At 45.0% G+C, this 26,645-nt stretch overlaps 1 protein-coding gene across 3 annotated transcripts; it reads left to right on the top strand.

Annotated features, from left to right (window-relative positions):
• The first annotated feature begins 1,167 nt into the window (after nucleotides 1-1,167).
• MARCO (macrophage receptor with collagenous structure) lies at nucleotides 1,168-26,038 on the top strand. Of its 3 annotated transcripts, none has more exons than XM_077935366.1 (17): nucleotides 1,168-1,449; nucleotides 2,487-2,588; nucleotides 6,047-6,271; nucleotides 7,147-7,191; nucleotides 8,278-8,310; nucleotides 9,340-9,393; nucleotides 10,151-10,195; nucleotides 12,074-12,181; nucleotides 14,986-15,093; nucleotides 15,899-15,934; nucleotides 17,165-17,257; nucleotides 17,343-17,396; nucleotides 18,620-18,664; nucleotides 19,931-20,038; nucleotides 20,514-20,558; nucleotides 23,964-24,137; nucleotides 25,306-26,038. In XM_077935366.1, exons 1-17 carry the CDS (start codon nucleotides 1,350-1,352, stop codon nucleotides 25,434-25,436), a joined length of 1,506 nt encoding a protein of 501 aa, XP_077791492.1. In that variant the 5' UTR covers nucleotides 1,168-1,349; the 3' UTR covers nucleotides 25,437-26,038. The 3 variants fall into 3 exon arrangements, with proteins under 3 accessions (XP_077791492.1, XP_077791493.1, XP_077791490.1); XM_077935364.1 differs by having other exon boundaries at nucleotides 1,171-1,449; nucleotides 25,303-26,038; XM_077935367.1 differs by lacking the exon at nucleotides 2,487-2,588 and having other exon boundaries at nucleotides 1,169-1,449; nucleotides 25,303-26,038.
• Nucleotides 26,039-26,645: the final 607 nt, after the last annotated feature.

Below are 26,645 nucleotides of genomic sequence, written 5' to 3'. Positions count from 1 at the left end.
ATTTACGCAGAAGCTAAACAAGCTAAGGTATAGGTTAGGGCCCCATTCTCCTGGGGCCCCCCCCAAAAAAATTAAGGGGGGGGGACCTGGATGTACATTTCCAATTGTATTTCAGTTGAACAATTAACTTTTATAAAATACATATTTTGTTATGTGCAAATGGCTTTAGATATCTATTAGGTCCATAAATCATCATATATTCAACACAAAAAACAGTGATAATTTGTTGTTGACAAAGGACAGCTGGACATATAAAGGGCCCCATTACCTTCAGTAGCTTAGGGCCTCATCAAACCTAAATCCAGCCCTGGGCAAGCAGGCAGCCACACGAAATGCATGGACACGGCAGGGGTGGGGTTGAAGCAGGCACAACAGTGCAGCTCCCCCCTCAGCTCCCTCTTCTACGTGTGGAGATCCCTTCACATAAATGGGGAGCCTCAAGTTGGGGGGGGGGAGGTATGGCCCAGTTTTGCACCCTGAAAGTTTTTGCCCGCCCCAAACAAAGCCTATTTATTTATTTATTTATTTATTTATTTATTTATTTATTTATGCTAATTTCAACTAATAGTATTTTAATATTAGTTCAAAGGGTAGGTGGGCTGATCCAGAGGGAGCATAAATACCAGCCTGTCTGCAAAGTCTCTGTTATGCCACATTAATTATCTGAAGCCTGCAAGCCTGAATACCTTTTGAAATATATTTTAAAAAATTTAAAAATTGTCCAGTAGCACCTTAGAGACCAACCAAGTTTGTTCTGGGTATAAGCTTTCATGTGCAGGCACACTGTGTATCTGAAGAAGTGTGTATGCACATGAAAGCTTATACCCAGAACAAACTTGGTTGGTCTCTAAGGTGCTACTGGACAATTTTTACATTTGTTTATTATTATATTATATTATATTATATTATATTATATTATATTATATTATATTATATTATATTATATTATATTATATTTTGAGTGCATCAGACCAACGCGGCTACCTACTTGGATCTGGAATAATGCATTTGTTACCTGAAAGTTTTATAAAATGCAATTCACACTGACAAATCAAATTCACATCACCGTCATTTGTAACGCACATCTTTTTTGCTTTCTGTATTAAGACATGCATTGACCAACCTCCTTAGAAGTTTTGGAGGAAGTGCTGAAGACGGCACATCAGAAAGTTGTTGGGTGTTTTGTTTTGTTTTGTTTTTTTGCAAGTCTAGTACAAAATAACCCGAAGCCAACAGAAAAGGTTTGCTTAATAGCACACATTCCCAGCAGATAAAGCTCAGAAACCCCTCCTTCTTCAGTGCCTAAGGTTATCCTGGCAAGATTGCAGTGTGGCTGTCAAAATTTGATCATGGACAACCTTGCTGGAAGTGACAAAGATACCGGATCCTTTACATTTTCGGACAAGATGAAGTTTTCAGCATCTGGATTTACACCCTTTGAAATAGATGGTAAAGTATTTTCACTGTTTCATAATGATAGAGACTTTTAAAAGCACAATATCTCAAGGCATTTTACTAGTGTTCAAAGGTGCTTTTCTTTTTAAAGGTTTAATTGGGATTCAATTGCATTAAAAACATCGTCTTATTTAAATTTGTGCCATTGACAAAGTTAGCAGAATATGGCACTGAATGGTTTAACAGCACAACCCTAACCATGTATACTCAATAAGCCCTATTGAATTCAGTAGCCCTTGCTTCCAGGTAGGTGAGGTTAGAGGATTCCTAGGGACCACTACTCACTTTATTAATGTCTATGTGCTTCACATTAGTTAAGAATAGCATGCACGTGTTTTAACCAGCCCTTCCCCACAGCATAACACACAAAAATCACACTTATGCTATTTCTGAATATTTCACTAAAAAAAGTGTCAAGTTAAATGTGATTACACAGCATGCCAACTGACACAAGCTGTGTATATATTTTATACTGGGGTATGCCTGCCTACAAGCAGATGTTTCACTGTGCTTTAAAGGAAGAATTAATTTGTCTTGCATTTCAGAATATACAATGAAGGCTATATGAAGATGGATGCTTCCATAAAACAAGCTTTTAGTTGCCTTTGTTGTATTTCTGTGACCAGCAAAGGGAAAGAGGCGAAGGACTTGAGTTCACACAATGGTTTTTTTGTTTGGGTGTAAACATTAGCTAAACATTCAGTGAAACATGCTTTTCACTCTGCACAGCCCTATTTGCCGTTCTGAGAACACAGCAAATGGAAAGTTTGTCTGGAAATACAACCAAGTTGAACAAAGTTATTAAAAAGTACTATATCACAGCCTGCTTCTGCATGAATTCACTGTCAGCTTCAGCCATGCAGCTTGATAGGATCCCTGTTTATTCAGAAGCAAGTCATTGATTTTAACTCTCAGTACTTGTGCATAGGGCTGCAGCCTTAAACAGTAACACAGCACATTGGTCACTCGTTTGCAAGCCAAAAGGGTGGAATATCAATTCTTAGTGTGTTCTTTCCTCTCCAAAACTTTAGAACCCAAAGGCCAGAAAAAGACTTGCAAAAGGTGCATTTCGGCTCTGGTTGCAATATACCTGATTCTGCTCACTGCAGGCTTCGGACTGTTGGCCTATAAAGGTAATTGATTTTAAATGCTATTTCCTGTCCTGAATCTAAAGATAAAAGATTGGGCACTGGTTATATTTTAAATATCCAATAAGTAAATTTGTTTCCAGAAAGGAAACAACCACCAGGACAAGAGGTCAGATGGGGATGAAAGCTGCATCATTTGCTGAAGACCCAACATGTGTGTTCTCATTTTTAAAAAGAGTTTTAGTCAAACCTTTAAAAACTCAGAAAGAATGGCAGTATAAAACACAAACACACACACAAAAGAGTTGTTACAAGGGTTGCACGCCACCCCCAATCTCTGCCGTGGCAGCAAGATTCCAGGGGCTTCCAGGCACTCACCCAGGGTCATGTTTCCACTGGGAATCAAAACACAGTGGAGACGGTCATGTCTTTAAGAGATACGGTTTATTAACACGTATTTACAACCTGGGTACAGGTGGAGGGAGTGCAGAGTTAACAGCATTCACATCCCAAGAAGGGCTTGTCCTTCACAGCAGCTGGGCATTGCATCCAGAGGCTTTCTAAGCACCACCTCTGTGCCTCTGCCCCAGCTTGTCTCCAGCCAGCCCCTATGGCGTCTGCCTTTCAGCTCCCTCCCCAACATAGAGTTGTCCCCATCTCCTGCTTCTCCTTCCCAGAAAACCCCTTGCCAAGCAACTCATCCCCCTTTCCCTGCTGTTCCAAGCCTAGTTTTAAAAGGTGACGATTTCCCTGTATCCTATGTGATCGGTTGGCAAAGACCCATCAACACCGTTTGTCATGCTTAATGGCTTCCATCCCAGATGAGGCCCTGGCCTGGAAAGGGAGCTTACCTTGTCTTTTTCCACTGGCCTGCATCTTCCCTTCAATACTTCATAAACCAACTAATTCTTACCCCTTAATTAATTTCTAACATTCACTAACTCTAGCAGTTATGGGTTCCCTTCCACCCTCAAACTCTTGTTACCCCAGATCTGTAACAATATATTACAACTCTAAAAGTCCCAAGCATGTAACGTGTTTGTGAAAAACAAACACAAAGGCTGCTCAGTTCATAGAGGCCAAATTCCGTACATGCGAGTAAATAACCCTCAGACCTTTTGCCTCCCAAGCTATTTCCTCAGATGTTCTCCCATCCAGCCACATGTTAGACAAATTTGTCATCTTAAGGACCCTGGTGACAGCTTGGGTAGAAGTGCTTTCAAGTGCTTCTTATCCTACAGGTTGCTAGTGACTTCTTCATTCTAATGCAGAGCTGTTCAGAATATACTGCTGGGGTAATTAGGAATTACAATATTGTACAAGCCTATTCATCCAAATGGCATTAGGCACTGGTCTTGAACTGGTGGGTCCTGTGATCAGATCCTATATCATAGCTGGATACAAAGTGTGCCATGGTAGTGATATCACCAATTTTTCTTTCTTTTTGGTTGACTTTTTTGAAATAGAAAGAGGGTGAGAGAGAAAAGAACACGGGGAAGAGGGAGAAAGGAGCAAGGAGTAAAAATGATGATGAACAGAACATGCCTGTCTTGCCATATATGGTAAAATAGTCAAAGAGGACCCCATACTGTGGGTTGAGGTTAAAGTTGGGTCATAGGACTCAAAAGGTTGAAGGCTGCTTACCTCAGGGACATTGTAAATGTCCATAAAGCCACACAAACAAGAGCCAGCCCCAGCTGCATGTGCTTCATTTGATTCCTTACCACTTAATGCCTCACGGCTGAGGCCTGGAGTATGCGTCGCTTGCAACAGCAGTGTGGCTGCTCCAATTTTGCTGTTGGTAAATGTGTGGAACAAATCTATCATGTGTGTGATGGGGATGACCACGTGGTTTTCTACCATGCCAGCATCTGGTACTTGAGGGGGCCGAAAATGCTGGTGTGTGTGTGAGAAAGAGAGACAACCAAATTGCCAAATCTGACCACAAGATTGTTGACCTTCAAACGTTACCTTTGCCACTGCAGTGGGCCAGAGTGTGTGAGGTGATTCACGGTCCAAAATCATTGTGCATGGGGTGATATGGAAGTTCTGTCCATGGTTCTGGATAGAGCACAGATGGAATCCATCACTGGATGCTCTGTTCCTCAAGGGATGGGGTGTGCATGCATTCACTTGGCCCCAGCTGTGGAACAAGTGGCTTTGGGCTGCCACTATCTGGTTATTTTATAGGTCTGAACAATCAGAGAATGCTTGCCCCCAACTACGTTATAGCTTTTGCATGATCGGCCCCTCCTAAGTTAATGAAGTCATAGGCAGTCAATAGCAAATGGATTAAGGAGGGGAAAGTGGCCTTGTTGTGGTGTGCTAGCCCTACTACTGTGTGGACACAAAAACTGGGGGAATTTGTGCCGTCCGTCATCATTCACACTATAAGCAATAGGCAAACAGTTGCACAACCATATTTTACATGGCAGTAGGGACGCGGGTGGCGCTGTGGGTAAAACCTCAGTGCCTAGGACTTGCCGATCGCATGGTCGGCGGTTCGAATCCCCGCGGCGGGGTGCGCTCCCGTTGTTCGGTCCCAGCGCCTGCCAACCTAGCAGTTCGAAAGCACCCCCGGTTGCAAGTAGATAAATAGGGATCGCTTACTAGCGGGAAGGTAAACAGCATTTCCGTGTGCGGCTCTGGCTCACCAGAGTAGCTTTGTCACGCTGGCCACGTGACCCGGAAGTGTCTGCGGACAGCGCTGGCTCCCGGCCTATAGAGTGAGATGAGCGCACAACCCTAGAGTCTGGCAAGACTGGCCCATAGGGCAGGGGTACCTTTACCTTTACCTTTACCTAGTAACAGTAATAGATGTGCTGCGGGAGAGTGGGGTGGAACCACATTCTCCCAGGTACAAAACACTGTGACACCGAGGCTCACAAAATGTGTATCTTTGCAATCGCTAGAAAATACATCTAGGCACATAGGAGCCTGACTTATAATGAGTCAGAACATTCTTGCTCAGTATTGTCTACCCTGACGTGCAACTGGTCTCCAGGGTTTAAGACAGGGAACATTCCCAACCCTATGGTGGGGATTGAGCCTGGGACATTCTGCGTACAGGACAGGAGTTCTGCCTCTGCGTTATGGCCCTTTCCCGTTGCACATTTGCTACACTAAAACCTAGCTCTTGAAAAGACCTTGTGACTCTTTGATTTGGATAAATGGGAAAGTTCTTCACTTTAAAATGCAATCCTATACATGTCTGCTTAGCAGTATGTTCCTTGGCGATAGGGTTGCAGTCTTAGTATTGCATTACCATATTGGGAAAATAACAAAATGAGTGTAGAAGGTTAACATTTGATTAGCAGCTGTTAAGAAAGAGGTGATGCACATGATTCACTTCCTCCTGGAGCCGGATTGGGCAGCTCCTGCAGACCAATCAGGATGCTGCCTTCTAGGATCCTACTTGCCTATTGTTCTAGGATCCAAGCTCAGTACATAACACACATCATTGTACTTTACCTATGTCATGATTTCTTCTCCTCTTCTTTCAGTCTATGAGATGAACAAAGACTTGGAAAAGAACAAAGTCAACTTACCTTTAGCAGAAAAACTGGCAAGCTATTTTGTCAATGACACCATGCTTGCCAATGATATTGAGCAAATGGAGGCAAGCTCACAAAGAAAAGGAGACAATTGGATCAGAAATCTAAAGGAAGAAATTCACATAATCAAACTGAGCAACCAACATTTAGAATGGAGAATGACCAATTTTACAGGTATTTTCTTTCTTCTCCTTGGCTGGACATCATTTTGGGGGGCAGTTAATGTGTGAATAGGCATTTCAGGAACCTTCCCATCCAATCTTACATGTTTCACATGAACTACACAAAAGACAGGGTGTGTTTTTTTAAACAAAAAAGCAAGGGAAGGGAAAGAGGGGAGGAATCAAGATGTGAGGAAACAGTATATACACACACAACAGGAAGGTAAAGCCAATAAAACTAATCACCAGTGGTTATTGAGTCCATTACAGGAGCTACTGCCCTGGCTAGCAATTAGGCCTTCCGTCTTATTGAATAAGTCATTAATGCAATCTATAATCGGTGTTTGAGCCTCTCGGAGAAAGGAGCCAGTCTCTCTAAGACAATTTGTAGTGAAGAGAAATGCATTAACGGCTCATTCAATAAGGCTGATGCTTCCTCCAAATGGTACCTTTGCACTACACGGCTCTCTGGCTTCACAGTGAAGGTATGTATGCTGAAACAAAGAAAGTGTAGTGCTCTGATGCAGCCCAGCCCATTGTCAGGAGCCCAGTCCTGTTTCTAAAGCTGAGCTTGTCAATAACAACAGCCTGGTACTGTTCAGGGTGTGAACTGCAGCATTAAGCAGTTTCATGTGAAAGTCCAGCTCACTTACTCTAAGCCTGTACAGCATCCTGAGGACAAGCATGATCAGAGTAAATTTGGGGGAGGGGAAAACGTTTTTTGGACTCCCCATTAAAACAATTGTCCTCTTCTGCTACAGTTTTCACTGAAACTAATGAGCTGGTGGAATTCTGCCTAGAGTTTGTTCTTTTAAAGGTTTCATTTTAACTGTAGACGTCTTCTGCCATTGGTAGGAGATTTCTAGTAGCTATCAATATCTGTTTCAGAACAACTGGAAAGCCACGCACTTCAAGGGCCTCCGGGACCTCCAGGTGGGTGCAAACGCATCATTTTGAATCTCTCCATCTACAGATCTTGCCCAAGTCCTATGAAGCAGCTGCAGATGACCCAACAGCCCTATTTGATTGCTGTCATTTATTTTATTTTCGTATTTTATTATTTACTCTCAGACAAATATATGACAAATAGCATAAACAGAACGTACAATTACAATCATAAAATTTACAAACCACAAAAGCAACTGATATGAGAGTACAGTGGTACCTCGGGTTACATATGCTTCAGGTTACATACGCTTCAGGTTACAGACTCCGCTAACCCAGAAATAGTACCTCGGGTTAAGAACTTTGCTTCAGGATGAGAACAAAAATCGTGCTCCGGCGGCACGGCGGCAGCTGGAGGCCCCATTAGCTAAAGTGGTGCTTCAGGTTAAGAACAGTTTCAGGTTAAGAACGGACCTCTGGAATGAATTAAGTACTTATCCCGAGGTACCACTGTAACTAAATTCAGCATTCACCAACATAGAAACAAGGGCCCGATAGGATTGCAAGTTCATATGCACAACACAGTTTCACATGACATCCAAACCAGGAAACTGTGGATTAAGGACAACTTCCAAACCAGATTATGAAATACAAACCAGGCTAGGAATGAGCACATGGCTCATTTTTTGTACTGTAAAATCTTGTGTTGAGATTGTGGTGCCTGAATGGGACCACTGAAAGATGCAGAAATATATTTGATGTCACATCTTAATGAGTGAAAATTTACATCTTCAATAAAATGAAATAACAGGCAGGCAGGCAGGCAGGCAAACAGGGTTCAGTGTGAAACCCATAAAAATTATGTGGCTAATATGTGACTTTGATTAAGTGAGGAAAGGTAAGATAGGAGCTTCAGCCATTTGCAATAAGTACAGTGTATTCGAGTTGCAACACACACATGTTCTGGACATCTTTCAGGAAGTAAAGGTGAGAAAGGAGGCATCAGCTTAAGAGGAAGCCAAGGAGAGCCAGGACCAAAGGACAAGCAAAGAACATGAAATCTCAAATCTTCAAGGAGTGGAGGGGGATGGGGATCAATATTTAACATTTTTGACATGCTGTTGTTGTTTTCAGGTGCAGGATTGCCTGGACCAAAAGGAGAAATTGGTAATGTTGCTTGCCCACCTCTGGCACTATAATACCTGTAAACATTTGGGCAATTCTCTTGAACCCACAATTGAACGGAGGCACTTCAGTTTTTACACTGGGTCTATGGCAGGAATTGTTGAAAGGGATGAGCAGCTCTTCTGTGCCCCTATAATGGAGATGTAGCGCCTTTGCAAGCCTGTAAGGAGGACAGGGATGGCGGGTGGCGCTGTGGGTAAATCCTCAGCGCCTAGGGCTTGCCGATCGCATGGTCGGCGGTTCGAATCCCCGCGGCAGGGTGAGCTCCCGTCTTTCAGTCACAGCTCCTGCCCACCTAGAAGTTCGAAAGCACCCCTAAAGTGCAAGTAGATAAATAGGTACCGCTTTCTAGCGGGAAGGTAAACGGCGTTTCCGTGTGCTGTGTTGGTGCCGGCTCGCCAGAGCAGCTTCGTCACGCTGGTCACGTGACCCGGAAGTGTCTCCGGACAGCGCTGGCCCCCGGCCTCTTAAGTGAGATGGGCGCACAACCCTAGAGTCGGACACGACTGGCCCGTACGGGCAGGGGTACCTTTACCTTACCTTTAAGGAAGACTTACATTATAAAATGAATCAACCGTACTTTCTAAATGCTCCAGCAGAATCAAGGAGAGTAGAGGGGGCAGTTCCTTTAAGTTTAGGAGGGAAAGCGATGGGAATTGCATGCCCACACCTCATTCTGGATAGAGATGTTAAACTCAAGATAGGAGCCCTTCTTTTAAAGAAGGGGAGGAGAAAATTGGATTGAATTGGAGAAAAGAGTCAGGGAATATTGATACTTTGCTAACTCCTCCACTGTTCTACTGCAATCCTCGCTTCTCCCATCCATGTTTCTCTCTTCAGAGTTCTAGGCGTGTGTTTATATAGTGACATGCCCTTAGTGATATTTGGAAAGGGTCTTCATTTCCCATTTTCTATATAAGTTTTTTGGTAAGTAAATGCTACTGTAGTCAATGGGACTCACTTCGAGGTAGTTGTAAAGAGGACTGCAACCTCAATGTATTTATATTTTAGGATCTCCAGGGATGAGAGGACCTCCAGGTACCCAGGGAGAGAAGGGCGATACAGGTAATGAAAGAAGAGCTGTAGAAACAAATGTTGAAAAGCAGGTGACATTCCACCTCATTTGCTTTTCAAGCTTACTATTATTTATAATAATTTTTATTAATTTTTCAATTTTACATTTCAAAATAAACATTTTACAAACTTTAAAATATCCAATGACATCCATTCTTCTTTTTTCATGGTTCATTTTACGTATCATACATTCCTGCTTATTTTACTATAATCGTTCAAATCAGTTTTCCACTTTTACATCCATCAAAAATTATTTACTCTGCTGAATTGATCTTAGTGTTGCCAGCATTTTCAGCTGTATAGTTATTTTCCATATATTCAACTCATCTTTTTTTTCATTTTGCAATACCATATAATTTAACCTCTACCTAAACGAAGAACATTTCTCACCTGTTAATACTGTTATCAAGATGGCATTGTAATCAGATAATGTCTTGGGTTGAATGTCTACCCCTTTTACCATACTTGTTAATTTTTCCAAAGCCAAAAAAAGAATGTACAATTACAATCATAAAATTTAAAAACTACAAAAGCAACTGATATGAGAGTAACTAAATTCGGCATTCACCAACACAGAAACAAGTGTTTGAAGAATTGTTTGCATTTGAAAAAAGTAAATTGGCAATCTAACGGATGCTTAAGTCGCCATAGGTCAGTTAAGTCAAAACTGGACACCATATCAAAAAAGGCATTTGATAATTTCCCTTCTTCTCCACTTTATTATTATTTCTCTGTATTTTTATTTCAGGAACCATGGGGCCAAAGGGTTCAAAAGGAGAGCAAGGACTGCAAGGTAAGGCCCCTTCCACTGGCTTGCAATGGATGAAGGCATATTAGGTGTAATGCCAGCAGCATTCTGATGCACACTGAGAAATATTCTTTGCATTGCACCACTGGCACTACAAGAGTAACTGAACCAGCATTATGGCAATAATCCAGATCAGGGTAGCCAATGTGGTGCCCTCCAGCTTTTGCCAGACTACAACTTTCATCAGTCCCAGCCAGTATCGCCAATGATCTGGGATGATAGAAGTTGTAGGTCAACAGCATCTATCCCTGATATTGATTTACACCAACCTTCCCAAACTTGGTGACCTCCAGATGTTTTTCACTGTCATTCCCTGCATTCCTGACCATTTGGCTATGCTGACTAGGCTGGTGGGATTTGTAGTCCAAAACATCTGGAGGGCACCAGACTGGGGGGAGGCTGATTTACAGCAATCTATCCAGTTGTAGAATGCAGGGGTGGAGAAAGGGGGGCAGTGGGGGCGGGCCACCCTGAGTGTCACCGCTGAGGGGGGTGACAAAATGCCAGGCGGCACTCACCACGGGGCCTGCAGCGTGCCCGAGCCATGCGTCTCTCCTGGGAGTGACACGGTGGCTTGCGTGACTGCAAGCTCCCCACTGCTCAAACGGTCCACCCACCGCCTCCCCCTCAGCTGTAGGGCGGCTGAAGGGGAGGAGGCAGGCAGATTCCTCAGAGGCCCCATGGAGCATCCTGCCCCGGCTTGCCCCGCCCCCACAGACAGTTGGCCCCACCCAGGAGCCCGATCAGCTTGCTCCACCACTGGTAGAATGTGCCATTCTTATTGTTTTTTCTTAAAATAGACCCCTCCCCTCCAATTTTGTATATGCACATAAGAACTTAGCTGGATCAGCCCAGAGGTCCACCTAGTTCAGCATTCTGTTTTCAGCTGTAACAAGCCAGATGTCCCTATGAAATTCACAGATTTGGCATGGAAATGATAGATATCCCCTGTGGTTTGTCCTTACCTTTGGTAATCAGAGGTAGCTACGATTGTCTCTGAACATATAAGTCCCCTCTAGCTTCCAGAGCTAACAGCCATTCCTAGATCTACCTTCCATGTGCACATTTATCCAAATGCATGTCAAGTTGAGAGTGTCAGTTTTTCAAGAATTAAGGCCAAGCTAGAAACCAGCAAGGCATATTTACAACCACCCAGCTGGCAGTCCTGCTTTGAGAGAGGATTCAGATAACTCAACCAAGGTGATAGGACAAAACACACAGCTGCTTAAATTAGGAGAAAGCAATGACTGGAAACTAACAGTACAAATTTCAGAGGACTTAGAAGACTCAGTAGCTGTGTAAGGACCCAATAAAAGGTCTGGCTTCTGACAATCAGTATGTCATAAGATGCCATCACAAGTAAGCCAGTTTCCTCAAATTTCAGCTTTCATACATCCTGGGAAGAATTAACATGTACATTTCTGATGGCAAGGCATCCTGTGACCATTGTAAACATTCTGCAATGTGCACAGGCAGAATTGTTTTAAGACCTGAAACCACATACATCAAATTACAGTGGAACCTCGGTTCTCAAACTTAATTCATTCCAGGAGTCCGTTTGACTCCCGAAACCATTCAAAAACCAAGGCGCAGCTTCTGATTGGCTGCAGGAGCTTTCTGCACTCAAGCGGAAGCCACATCGGACGTTTGGCTTCCCAAAAAAGTTTGCAAACCGGAACACTTACTTCATGGTTTGCAGTATTTGGGAGCTGATTTGTTCATCAACTAAGCCATTCAAGAACCAAAGAACCACCGTACTTCCAAAAGAAGGCAGTGGAATCACTAGTGTAGCAACTGTGTTGCTTTAAAACAAACAAATAAATAAATCACAATTTTGTTTGTGTGTGTTTTAAAAAAATACAGGTTTAAATGGACTTGATGGTGAAAAGGGATCTGAAGGAAATCTTGGCCCGGCTGGTCCAAAAGGTGAACCAGGAACAAAAGGGGAAATGGGAGACAGGGGACCTCAAGGTAAGACTTTGCCAAGAGTGTTCATAATCTTTATGATATTTAATATTTGGAGAAATTTGCACTAAAATGCTGATTATTTTCACGAGTACTTAAAAATAAGAATAATTGCAAACTGATATGGAAATGTGGAGACTTGAACTTCAGACTGGAGAAGAAACTGAGGAAACAAATGGACAGATTCACCCATTTCTAGATAGGACTGTTCTCCTGCTTGCTTGAGTTGATCCAGCTTGTATCAGTTGGTCACCACATGCAATGGTGTGGAATAGTATGAAGATTATCACTGTTGCCCATATTATTAATCATTATACTGACTTCCCTAAGATATTGGGAGGCAGGAGCAGAATTGTGTTTTCCTGAACTATTGCCTGTAGACTGTCCTGTATATCTCAGAAACTAAACAGGCGGTGGAGTTACCTTTCCCCCCTTGAAATGATAGCTAGCAATGTGGACCAGCTGCTGACCAGGTAAGTGACTTAGAGGAAGGTCAGCACCCTCATGCATGTTGGGAGCAAGGCACTTCGCTAACCTCCTATTGTTGACCAGCTTGTGTAGGCTGCTTGGTTTGGTGCTCTTGGGGCCTGGCATGTGGTACCTGCTGAACAATGAACAGTAGGGGGTGATTAGCATGGTAGGTCAGACATACACCCACAATTTCCCATCATGCCGGTTTGGATGATGGAGTTAATCTGGGGAGGCAACCAGCCATTGGGCCAGACTAGCTGTTTTTATAGACATAACAAGGTATTGGGTTGCTTGTGGTAGCCAAGGCTATATAGCTTTAGATTCATTTTCCAGAACTGATGATGATGTTCTTTAAATTGGACTCAAACAGCCCTATGACAACATGTCAACTCTATGCATGTCTTTGAAAGAGGCCAACAATATGTATAATGTCCTATTTTCTTTATACACTGTGTCACAGAATCAGGCAGGCACTGGAAAAGGGAGAAAGCAAATTTAACTCTGTACAGTCTAATATTTCATTTTGGGCATATGTGTATGCAATACAGGCAATGAGTATTTAATTATCTTTCTGTCTCTGATTAATGCAAAGGTGTTTATAGTAGGATTTATCTGGTACAAACTAATACAGTGTAATTTATATGCATAAGCATGTGTGTGTTTGGCTAGTTGGAGATATTGTGAAGTCGATTTCTGAGTTGTTTGTATCATGTATAAGCCAGAGTTTTGTCTTAGTTAAACAGAAGAATTATGCAACGTGCAACTTCCATTAAATTGGCATTTGCAAGCCTTAACAGGGGCATGCATGCTAAAAAGAGAAGGCAAAACCCTCCCCCAAAAAACCAGAGCATCACCAATGCAGAAAAGAGCCAAGATAATGCATAGAAGATCGAGAAATGGATCAAATTTTCAGTATACTTTTCTTGACAGTAACATTTCTTAAAAGTGCACACCAGCTAAAAGCTAGGTATGAAACCATTAGCCTCTCTAGTGAATTGGCATTTATTAATTAATGTTTCCATTTTATGTAATGTACTTTACAGGAATACAAAGGAATTTAGTATTATTATTGATTTATTATTCAAGGCCGTTCCCCTCCCTCTGCATCCCTGGCACTAGAAGACCCTCTTTATCTTCAGCAGTTGTGTAGAATGGAAAATCCAGCAGGCATAGCTTTTCTTGTCCTGTCTAAGAAGTTATAGCAGACCAAGTTCCTTCTTCCATTGAAGCCCTGGTTTCCTTGCTTTCTGAAACCCAAGAGAGAGAAGAAAGGCAGAGTTCATACCCTCCAACATTTCTCCAATGAAAATAGGGGCATCCCATTCCATAATGATAATTTTACTGTTTATACCCCACACATTTATTAGGTTGCCCCCGCACTCTGGGCAGCTTACAACATAAAAAAAACATAACAAAACATTAAACATTTTTAAAAACCTTCCCTATACAGGATTGCTTTCAGACAGTTCAGGAGGCAGATAACTCCATACCCTCCAACATTCCTCCAATGAAACTAGGGACATCCTAAGGAAAAGTGGGACAACCCAGGATCAAATCAGAAACCAGGATGGCTTCTCTAACTCAGGGACGTCACTAGAAAATAGGGACACTTGGAAGGTCTGAGAAATAGCAATACACACACACAACACACAGTTAAAGGAGGGCTTTATGCTCCATCTTATGAATAAGGGTGAGGAACCTGTCTTAAAAAGTGGAAGTTCCTTGTTCTGAAAGTGTGTCTGTAAGGGAAGTCAACTATCACACACAGGAAATGAGGACCGGAGGAGAGAGGCAGTTGCAAGCCAGGAAAAATTACTGTGCAGTCAGTTTGTTCAGCAACGTTACATGAATGTTTAAAGTAGTTGAAACAGTTAAATAGTGAACAGCAGTAGAGACAATACTGGCAGACAGACTCAAGACTCAGCATTGTCACCATACTTTATCGCCATACTTGTAAAGGGGAAGCCCATGGGTTGCTTGACTGGGACCTGGAAAGGACTGCCCGCCTTGTACTCTCAGGTTGAATATCAGTTAGGTTGGGCAGCCTAGTGCAGCTCTATAGAGCTTAGCCCTCAGGGTTTTTGTTGGTCACCAAGCAACAAAATATTGACCCCGTCTCTTCCAGGAGCTTTAAAACAAAAGCTGCATAAAATCAACATGCATTGAAAGCTTGTTCAATGTTTGGAGTGGTTAGGGGAGAGGTTATTAAGAGTTTTATTGTTTCCTTTGGCAACACTTACACATTGTTCTAACTTGGGAGTTTATGGTGAAGGGCAGATAAGGAATCTAACAAATAATATATTGTATGTGCTAACGCCTGAAACAAGCTTGTTTTGTAGGTCTTCCAGGACTCCAAGGACCAGCTGGTGGAAAGGGGGATCTGGGCCCAAGAGGACCAGTTGGTCTCACAGGAGAGAAGGGCATGCAGGGAGAACGAGGCCTGCCAGGTGAGTGGACACAGCAAAGTGCCAAACCTAAACAACATCTGCCATGCTTTTAGGCTTGAGACTAGCCTTACTGACTTAGCCCAAGACTCCCTGAATCTTCATCTTGTCAGTGCTCAGTTCAGATACCATAAGGGAAGAATATAACCAGAGAAAACCATGCCTGGATCTTGTCACTCTTAAGGGTAAAGACAGACAGGCATTCTAAGGCCTGGTTTGCACAACATGGGAAGCTAAACCATGGTTTATCAGGACCACACAAACTGAATAGTTCTTCCTTCTGCATATTTCTGTTAATCTTCTTGGAATCCAGTGATACTGTTTGCCACAGTTACATGCAGGCATGCACAAATCAGCTGCTGCTTTTCTCTTTTCATCTTATATTCTGTTCAGGTGTCTGTTCATCATCATCATCATTTTTTTGTATGCCGCCTTTCTATAGTTAAAACTATGTTCAAGGAGGCTTACAGCAGGAAAAGATTTACATGATTACAAACATAGCAAAAGAAGTAATAAACAATAAATAAAACACAATGAAAAGTACACAACCAAATCGAACAATTTCCACATAAATTATAAGATCAAAAATTAATATCAATAGCAGCAGCAACAACATTACGCCTGCTAGCAACACCCCCTATGCCCCAGTCCAAGACTCTGTTCCCGTTCCTATTCTCAAGCCTCCTTATATTATCTTAGCTATTTGTAACTTAGCTGCAAAATAAAGATAGAAGCATCCCATATACTAGCAATTTATGTTCTTTGTGTTCATTTATGTTCTCTTATATTCATTTATGTTCTATTTCAGGTACACGTGGTCCCCAAGGACCTCCTGGACAACCAGGTATATTGCAATTAACCTCCTGGACAACCAGGTTAAATGCAATTTAACACAAATACTTCCTACCATTTGTGCTTCATTTAAGGTTCTATTTAGACTGCAATGTTGTACACACTTACATGAGAGTAAGTCAACTGAATCCAGCAGAGCTTGTTTCTCAGCAGATATGCCTAGGATTGAATAGTTAATCAACATAAATTTCTCTAACTGTGTAATCCTATACATGTTTACCCAGAAGTGTAACTCTGTTCAGTGGGGCTTACTCTGAAGTAAATGTGATATGGATTGTACACTAATAATACTTACCCAGTGGTACCTACCTCTGAGTAAACATGCCTAGGATTTTACTAGTAAACTGCTTCTGATTTCACCATCCTGGAACTAACTCCTAAGAATTACTTAAAAAGACAAATATTCTTTGAAACAGTTCCATTCTGGGGTCCTGAGGCAAACTATGACTGACTTATCTAGTGAAATACTGCTGGGAAGTTGCTGTTTTTGGTTTCTTCAGTGGATATTTGGGCAAGAGGTTCAGGACTAACTTGCGCATCACTTGCTACAACAGCAAAAAAGTAAATGCTGATCAGCTGCCATTGGTTGATCAACAGATGCCTCTACGATCATTAAAAGGCTTTTGTTTTCCTCAAGTTTGTCAATAAGTTTGGTGGTGACTTAATAATAGAAATGAATTCTGACTCTCTGGCCTTGTCCATTCTAACGATCATGCTACTTTATAGATTTGCAGCCAAAGTCTGTGGTTATACACACAAACGCAAAATGATAGATCAACAGGAGGCTGGTGTGAAATGACTGAAGAAGACAATTTCCCTTTGTTGGAAGGCAATATTTAAGAGAGAGGCATCTGTGGAATGCAAGTGCTGTGTTGTTCTGATACTGTGTTGTTGTCAAGGGATGTCTTGTCCTGAGCCTTTGAAAGGATGCGGAACAAAGGAAGCTTCCTTATTCTGCGTCAGACCAATTGGACTATTTAGCTCAGTGTTGTCAACACTGATTGGTAGCAGGTCTCTTGGGTTTCAGGCAAGGGGCAATCCCAGTTGCCAGGGATCAAACCTGGAACTTTATTTCTGCATGCAAGGCAGGAGCACTGCCAGCACTAAGCTGCAGTCCTTCTAAACCTTCCTTCGTTCACAAAATATGATAGATACTTCAGTGCTTGATTGCTCTCCCAGTGTCATTCTGGCTTTGACCAAGCTTCTTTGGTTCTCTTACAAGGTCCTGCAGGCAGCAGGGCGCCACCAGGAAGTCCTGGACCAAAGGGAGCGCAAGGGGAGAAAGGACAGAAAGGAGAAGCAAGCACCCTTCCAGGTATACAAATGGGAATGTTGCTCAATCTGTTGAAATACTGATTCTCAAGAAGTTTCTGACCTGCCCTTCCCCTTTATTCTTTCAGGAGTACCAGGAGTGAAAGGCGATCGGGGGGAAAGGGGTTACAAAGGCGATCCAGGTAAAAATATAAATGGAAGTGGAAGAACCCAGTGTGTGAGCAAAACACATCTCATTCAGAGAGATGTGAGATGCCATAAGGCCAGGACAAATCCTTTGCTGTGGTATCTAAGTGTTTTACAGAGATGTATCACCAATGGAAAAGAGTTTTTATTCAAAGTCGGTCTGTTAGTTCTCCAACATTCCCCAGGCTTCAGAGCTATCTGACCTCTGACAGCCTGGTCAAAAGCTGATCAAGGTATAGTTGGCATTTCCAGTTCCGGAAAACTTACCCAGAGATCTGCTGGTAGGTTCTGGTCCACTTTCTCCTCACCCCAGTTCTAGCTAATTCAGGATTCTAACCTGCTTTACAGAAATCAATGGGACATAGTCTCTCCTGTGAAAATTCCCTGAGGAAAATAGCCATGGAGTGGTGCAATACACATTCCTAGCATGGATCTCCTGTCCTTTTATTTGGAGAAATAAAGCAGACCACTGGTCCATCTAACCCAGTATCCAGTGTGGACTACAGCTCCAGTAATCTCTGACCATGATCCATGTTGGCTGGGGCTGTTGTGAGTTTGAATCGAGCAGTGTTTGGAGTGCACCATGTTGGCTGCATTGGCCTATGATGGCTGGCAGCTGCTCTCTAGATTTAGATGGGATTTCTCCCACTTCTACCTGCAGCAGCAGTGCATGAGGAGGGGCACTCCTCTACCCCCCCCCCAGCACCCTGCTGCCACTCACTGGGACAGGAAGAGGGCGGGATAAGGCAAGGCTGCAGTGTGACTGGTGGTGTTGGTATGCCACAGGTGTGCACTGCTAACCCAACTTGGCCCTGCGACTGTGGGTGCCTGGGGCTGTGGGTACCATGCGGCATGCCTGGCCCTGGTACCAAAATTTGTGGGTGCTCAGTCCTTTCAAGGGGAAATTTTGTGGCTGCTCAAGCACCCCAGGACCCCAGGGAGTTGGCACCTACGTAACCCAGCGTTCCCCTGACCTCTCTGCTGTCTCTCACCCTGCCCCATTCTGGTTAGCAGCTCCCAATCCACCTCCCAACTCCCCATGCATCACAGCTGTCTAGATGGAGGTGGCAGGGCTCTTTTGCCTCCGCATAGTTAAAACTTTATCTAAATACATACATGTAGTAGAATTTTAAATATTAAGCAAAAGTTTGAAATTCCCATTGTCTTTGGATTTGCCGCTTTATATTCTTTCCCCCTCCCTCCACCCCCATTATTTTAGGCATACCAGGAAGTAAAGGGTCGAAGGGAGATCAGGGAATGACAGGTAAGGCATTTGCTGGAGTTCCTAAATGAAAGTGACGACTCAGTAGAATCAAAGCTGTGTACTCCATACCTTCGGCCCAGTATACTTGAAGGAGCATCTCCACTCCCATCGTTCAACCTAGACACTGAGGTCCAGCGCCGAGGGCCTTCTGGCGGTTCCCTCACTGCGAGAAGTGAGGTTACAGGGAACCAAGCAGAGGGCCTTCTCGGTGGTGGAGCCCGCCCTGTGGAATGCCCTCCCATCAGATATCAAGGAAATAAACAACTATCTGACTTTTAGAAGACATCTGAAGGTTGCCCTGTTTAGGGAAGTTTTTAATGTTTGAAGGTTTATTCTGTTTTTAATGTTCTGTTGGAAGCCACCCAGAGTGGCTGGGGAAACCCAGTCAGATGGGCAGGGTAGAAATAATAAATTCTTCTTCTTCTTCTTCTTCTTCTTCTTCTTCTTCTTCTTCTTCTTCTTCTTCTTCTTCTTCTTCTTTATTATGCTCCCCAGAGTGACTTACAGTTCAAACATAATGCAAAAATACAATGCAATGCAGTATTAAAATGCAGCAAAGCTATAATAGTGACATGGGCATATAAACGCTCAAGAGGACGAAGCAAAAGCCAGTACCCCAACTACTTAAAAAGTTGTTTTAAAGGCTTGGGGAAATAAAAATAGCTTGAGCCTCCCTAGAGAGAGCAATCATGAGATCGGGGAAGCACTACTGAAAAGGATCTGCTCCGGTTGCTACCTGGTGAACATCAACTCTGATAATGCCTCTTTTTTGACTGAATGGACGATAGAGAGGAATATGTGACTGTGTGCAGAAATTAGCCCACAGTACAAAGGTGAAATTCACATTCATTGCTCCGCTGAGTTTTATCTGAGGGCCACATTCCTTTCCCTGCAACTTTCCAGGGGCCATTTGATGGGTTGCTGTGTTACGTTCTAAAATTATTCGACCTTTGACTTCTATTGTAATGATGTAGTGATTTGCAGTTTTGCTGTTCTGTTGTGAGCCACTCTGAGCATGTTTTAATGGAGAAAGCGGCATACAGATTTAAATAATAAATAAATAAAGCCCACTGTGTTCCCCAGGGCTTACTCTGTGTCTAGGACCACAATCCTTAACTTTCATTTCTGTGGAAAAGGCAGAGGAATGGCAGGATCCATTTGGTTATTGCACAATAATGGTTTCATGGCTTCTGCAGGTAATGCCTCTTGTGCCATTTGCTGTTGTCTTGTCCCTGTGAAATCGAGACACCCACCTTTCTTACTTAGGGAGCAAAGGCATGCCTGGTGAAAAAGGAAGTAAAGGAAGTGCTGGATCTAATGGGGTGAAAGGCGAACCAGGAAGAAAAGGAGACAGAGGCATTCAGGGATATACAGGTAAAAGAAAGAAGGCAAGACAGAAAGAGACGAATGATTACTATCTGATGTGCTTTATATTGGCACCAAGTTCATGGCAGAGATTACTTCTGAACTGGGAATTTTCTTATTCATAGTCCAGTTTCTTAACCACTATATTCCAGCAGTTAGCTCCAAGCCACAGTTTGCAATGATCATTACACTTGGTTTGACCTAACCACGGTTAGCAATGTTGCACTGTGCTTAGAGGAGTGAAATTGAACATGAGAAGGCAGAAGAAGGAAGAGGAAGAGGGCATGTCTGGGTCGGGGGGGGGGGCGTTCCCCATCTCCTGAATATGATTAGGAAACTTGGCAGCTTTTGCACTAGGCAAAAACCAGAAATACTGATATCTTATGCAGTTAAGGGAAACTAAAAAAAACCCATTTGAACCTTATTAATGCAAAAAATTATCTAGATGTGCCATCATTCATTTGTTCCTTCTGTGTTAAATCAGGAGCAACAGGAGCACAAGGGATTAAAGGTGAAAAGGGAGATTCAGGCAAGTATGGTCTTTTTCTCTATAAGTATATAAACTTTTCCCAATCCAATGTTTTGTGGAGCTTCATTGTACATTAGACATGGGTGGTGCTGTGATCTAAACCACTAAGCCTCTTGGGCTTGCCGATCAGAAGGTCAGCGGTTTGAATTTCCGTGACGGAGTGAGCTCCCATTGCTCTATCCCAGTTTCTGCCAACCTAGCAGTTCGATAGCATACCAGTGCAAGTAGATAAATAGGTACCACTGTGGCGGGAAGGTAAATGGCATTTCTGAGCGCTCTGGTTTCCATCACAGTGTCTCGTTGCACCAGAAGCGGTTTAGTCATGCTGGCCACGTGACCCGGAAAGCTGTCTGTGGACAAACACTGGCTCCCTTGGCCTGAAGCAAGATGAGCGCTGCACCCCATAGTCGCCTTTGACTGGACTTAATCATCCAGGGGTCCTTTGCCTTTTTACCTTTTTTATTGTACATATGGAGCCCCACATGAAGTGAGGCTTCTCTGTTTTGTTTGGTGTCTGAGAAGAACAACACTAGAGGCACAATAACTTGTTTATCAAGCTTTCTCTGTTAGTGAAGCAAATGTGGGGCAGCTTCTCCTTGTGTAGGGAGTCCTATTAGGCTTGTAAGAAGGCATCGACTTCTGTTCCAACCCACATTCATTGCTGTTTCTGTCCCACTGCACTTCATATTCTGACAAAAACTACATTACTTATCTCCCTGTCTGCCATGGTGGAATTTTACATTGTTAATTCCGTTATCATTACATTATTCTGCACCATTCATTTCAATGCAAAAGAAACACAATGCAAGGTATGGGGAGGGAGCCATCAATTACACATTATTTGTGGACTGAAAACAACAGTGAACACCCAACAAATCAACTTTGGCCATTTATGTTCCTGTTTCCATTGGAAGCCTCCACCATCCACGATTAATTTCCATGCACACCAGTCAGTAGGGTCAAGGAAACAGTAATCTAAAGTGCAGCAATGCTGCTAATAAACACATATGTGCACATTATCATTTTTATATGTTTATCACAGGATTAGGCTTCAAGTCCCAAGTGCTGTCATATGTCCTTGTGTTATACTACGAGTTGGCAGCTACTCAGGAACAGCTTCCCTTCAAACCACCATCAGAATTGATTTGGAAGCTTATAAAGAAATAGGCTGGGCCTCATTCTTGGAATGTACAACACATATTTCAGCAGACAAAAAGGAGGGGATGTGTAGAGACCACCTCTCCCATCATTTACTCACACCCTGCCCCAAATCTCGATGTGTTGCCTCTGTCTCCTGATGTGCATACCGTATTTTTCGCACGATTGGACGCACCGGACCATAGGACGCACCTAGTTTTTTGGGGGGGAAATAAAGGAAAAAAATTTCCCCTTTATTTCCCCCCCAAAAGCAGGTCAGGGAAACCGAACCAGGTCGAGGAACAGCGGGATAGTGGCGCTGCGCCTCCCTGCTGTCCCCCAAGCTTGTGGGGCTGGCCGATGTCTGTCTGGCGGGCGGGGAGCTCTGCTTCAGGGCGCCCCACCCGCCAGGCAGCAGGCTGCTATCCGCAGCGTGGGGAGCCCTGTGGGGAACTCCTGCAAGGTTCCCCACTCTGCGGATGTATGCCTGGCGCGAGGGGCGCTCTGCTTCAGGGCGCCCCACCCGCCAGGCAGCAGGCTGCTATCCGCAGCGTGGGGAGCCTTGTCGGGAACTCCTGCAAGCCTCCCCACTCTGCGGATGTCTGCCTGGCGCGAGGGGCGCTCTGCTTCAGGGCGCCCCACCCGCCAGGCAGCAGGCTGCTATCCGCAGCGTGGGGAGCCTTGTCGGGAACTCCTGCAAGCCTCCCCACTCTGCGGATGTCTGCCTGGCGCAAGGGGCGCTCTGCTTCAGGGCGCCCCACCCGCCAGGCAGCAGGCTGCTATGCGCAGCGTGGGGAGCCTTGTCGGGAACTCCTGCAAGCCTCCCCACTCTGCGGATGTCTGCCTGGCGCGAGGGGCGCTCTGCTTCAGGGCGCCCCACCCGCCAGGCAGCAGGCTGCTATCCGCAGCGTGGGGAGCCTTGTCGGGAACTCCTGCAAGGCTTCCCACTCTGCGGATGTATGCCTGGCGCGAGGGGCGCTCTGCTTCAGGGCGCCCCACCCGCCAGGCAGCAGGCTGCTATGCGCAGCGTGGGGAGCCTTGTCGGGAACTCCTGCAAGCCTCCCCACTCTGCGGATGTCTGCCTGGCGCGAGGGGCGCTCTGCTTCAGGGCGCCCCACCCGCCAGGCAGCAGGCTGCTATCCGCAGCGTGGGGAGCCCTGTGGGGAACTCCTGCAAGCCTCCCCACTCTGCGGATGTCTGCCTGGCGCGAGGGGCGCTCTGCTTCAGGGCGCCCCACCCGCCAGGCAGCAGGCTGCTATCCGCAGCGTGGGGAGCCTTGTCGGGAACTCCTGCAAGGCTCCCCACTCTGCGGATGTATGCCTGGCGCGAGGGGCGCTCTGCTTCAGGGCGCCCCACCCGCCAGGCAGCAGGCTGCTATCCGCAGCGTGGGGAGCCTTGTCGGGAACTCCTGCAAGCCTCCCCACTCTGCGGATGTCTGCCTGGCGCGAGGGGCGCTCTGCTTCAGGGCGCCCCACCCGCCAGGCAGCAGGCTGCTATCCGCAGTGTGGGGAGCCTTGTCGGGAACTCCTGCAAGGCTTCCCACTCTGCGGATGTATGCCTGGCGCGAGGGGCGCTCTGCTTCAGGGCGCCCCACCCGCCAGGCAGCAGGCTGCTATCCGCAGCGTGGGGAGCCCTGTGGGGAATTCCTGCAAGGCTCCCCATGCTGCGGATGTGTTCCCGAAGCGCCTGGAGCTCTGCTTTCAGGGCGCCTGGCGCTCCGGGAAGCAGGCTGAGCGGAGCGCTAATCCCGAAGCCCCAAGCTTCGGGATTAGCGCGGCGCTTCGCTAGCCTTGGGAGAGCCACGCAACGTCGCGGGGCTCTCCCAGGGCTAGCGAGACCTTGCCGGCACCCAGAAGCTTGGGGCGCGCTGAGCTCCACGCGCCCCAAGCTTCGGGATTAGCGCGGCACTTCGCTAGCCCTGGGAGAGCCACGCAACGTCGCGGGGCTCTCCCAGGGCTAGCGAGACCTTGCCGGCACCCAGAAGCTTGGGGCGCGCTGTGCTCCGCACGCCCCAAGCTTCTGGATTAGCGCAGCGGTCCGCTAGCCGTGGGAGAGCTGGGTCTCCCACGGCTAGCGGATAGCTTCCTGAAGCCTGGAGAGCGAGAGGGGTCGGTGCGCACCGACCCCTCTCACTCTCCAGGCTTCAGCGAAAGCCTGCATTCGCTCCATAGGACGCACACACATTTTCCCTTGCTTTTTGGGTGGGAAAAAGTGCGTCCTATGGTGCGAAAAATACGGTAAATGTTGCCTTTCAAAAACATCCAACAGGGAGCAGTTCTGTTGTAAGACTTGTTGGAGGACATCAACGTGGTCGAGTTGAGGTTCTGTATTCAGGAGTATGGGGTACCATATGTGACGACAGCTGGGACACTAATGATGGAGCTGTGATTTGTCGGATGCTGGGATTTAGCCGAGTAGTTGAAACCTTCACTGCAACTGCAGGTAATTTATCAGTTCATTCCCTGGCTGATTTAATCAAGTCGCAAAAGATTCAATTGTGTGTAATATGACTGTGTTCAAAAATAGCAGGGAACATCCAAAACATGTCACTAGAGTAGAGCTAGGCAAGCAGCCTTATGCTGCTCCCCTCTGAATATTCAGTTTGAATCCTTGAGACCCTTTAAAGGGAGTTTTCAAGTGCTTGAAAGACTCTGCCACGCCAAGAGGAGGGGGGGAGAAAGGTTGGCCAATGTGATGGGGTAGAATCTCCCTTGCAGATGGTAAATGCCTGCTGGGACTCTCATCCTTCCCAGATTGTTTGTAAAGAGAAGACTCTGTTGTCAGGATCTTTTATTGCTGGGGGTCATGGGAGTTATAGTTGAAGTACAGTTCCCATGACCCCTGGTTCAAAAAGAGACTGGCAGGATCTTCACTTTCCAAATAGTTGGGGAAATGATGAGAGGCTGAGTAGGGAGCCATCTAGTACCTGGTACCCCATCCCAGACTCACAAATCAAGTTCTTTGCTCCTTGGGAGATGGGGTAGCAAGCAGCAGAGGTGTGATCAGAACCTCAACAGGCGCTGCCTGCTCACAGAAGGCTCTGACAGCCTTGGCTTCTTCTCAGAAGAATGTGGAGTGTTCACCTAATAGGGGAAGGGCCATAGCTTAGTCGTAGAGTATTTGCTTTGCATGCCAAAAGTCCCAGGTCCAACCAGGAAGGTGTTTCACCACTGCAGCCCAGTGTCCAAAGTGTATTAAAGTGTACTAAAGTCTGCGGGAGGCAGTGGAAAACAGGAGTGCCGGGCGTGCTCTGGTCACAAAGAGTCGGACACGACTAAACAACAACAAAGTCTGCATGCTTCCTTTATGGCTAGTTACTGCTTTTGAAGTTGCTGCTGTCTGAAATTGTTTGCTGGACAATAGGATGGTAGAAAAGAAAAGAAGAGTGAGATTCTCTTCCCAAGCAATTTTCATTCTGGAGTAATTAAGCAGTTGTTATGCAGCTCCAGAAGCATTTCCTAAAGCAGCCTCCCCCACCCCTACCCTCCACTTTCCTGGTACTTAGGCATAATGAGATATTAGCATGTGAGTCACACGATGGATTGTTGCTTTGTTATTTTTCACCCTTTTCCTCCCTGTGCTAACTCGTTACATGTCTGCTTGACAGCAGGCTCCGGACAAATCTGGTTGGATGACGTGGGATGTACCGGAACAGAATTCTCCATTTATTCATGTAGAAAACGTGACTGGGGTGAAAACAACTGCAGTCATAGTGAAGATGCTGGGGTAGAGTGTGCCTAATGGAAAACAGTTCTGCTCCGATGTCTGAGAAACAATACCTTAATACTGATGATTCCACGAAGAAGTGTGCATGGGACTGTCCTTCAGAGTGTATCTCTTGGCTAATCAGAGAATGGATTAATTTTGTTTTACTCCTTTAATTCCACTGTACCAACACATCTCTACATTCTCCTTTGCTGATCAAGGCTATTCTAATTGGGTATGTGAGGAATCAACATCAGTAACTGGGCTCACTTTATTAGAAGACCAGTAACTAAACTATTATTGCAGGGGAAGGGATGTAGCTCAGTGGTTAGAACATCTGCCTTGCATGAGGAAGGTTCCCGGTTCAATCCCTGGCATCTCCAGGTATGGCTGGGAAATATCCCTGTCTGAAACCCTGGAAAGTCACTGCCAGCCAAGCATGGGCAATGCTGAGCTAGATCAACCTAAAGTTTAACTTAGTATAAAGGTACTCCCTGTGTTCCTAATCATGACACAGGAACTACATCCTAATCACATTAACTTGGGAGTAGGGTCTTTAGAAAGGCCTACAATCTTGACTGTTTTCAGTAGCCTTCTCTTGTGTAATGATTTATCATGCTCTTTTGCTGTTGATGGTTTTGGCTGTAGTCCCGTTTTATTTGGGCTGGGAGAGCTGGGTGTGTTTTTATAACTGATAGGTTTGTTCATGGTTTGCATTGGGGAAGTTTGATGCTTGTATGTTGTTCCACTTTTGTGGAAGCTGCCTTGAGAGAGTTTTTCCTTGTAAAGGGCCCCCATATAATCAAGAAATGAAGGACCCATTGAACTGAGGGATGCTGACTTCTGAGTAAGGATGCAGAGGATCCAGATAGAGGAGGGTGACTTGAAAAATATGTGCAGCTGGCTTTTGTAATTCAAACATGCCAAATCATTTTCCAGGTGTCTTCAGCTGGATATTGTCCATAAACCCATTGAAACGTACATCACGGAAACACTTCCGAAAGCAGATGAGACTTGAGGCAACACTTATAGCCTTTGTCTCCCAGAACCTTATGAAAGATAATGCCCATGTTTATTTAGTCTACCTTTCTGTGCCTTGTTCATAACTTCTTCATTTCACTATTTTCCTCTTAGAGCTCTAGCAGTGTTTGGCTGAAGTCACATGACACTGTCCATGATCCCAAGGAAGGATCTGGGTGTGGAGGAGAGAAATGAAACTGTTTCTATTGCCAAAGAGGCAAGCTT

The sequence above is a fragment of the Podarcis muralis genome, chromosome 1, assembly GCF_964188315.1.
Source record: "Podarcis muralis chromosome 1, rPodMur119.hap1.1, whole genome shotgun sequence".
Lineage (NCBI taxonomy): Eukaryota > Metazoa > Chordata > Lepidosauria > Squamata > Lacertidae > Podarcis > Podarcis muralis.
Note: the sequence above shows the minus strand (reverse complement) of the source record. Positions and strands in the feature narration are given on the sequence as shown.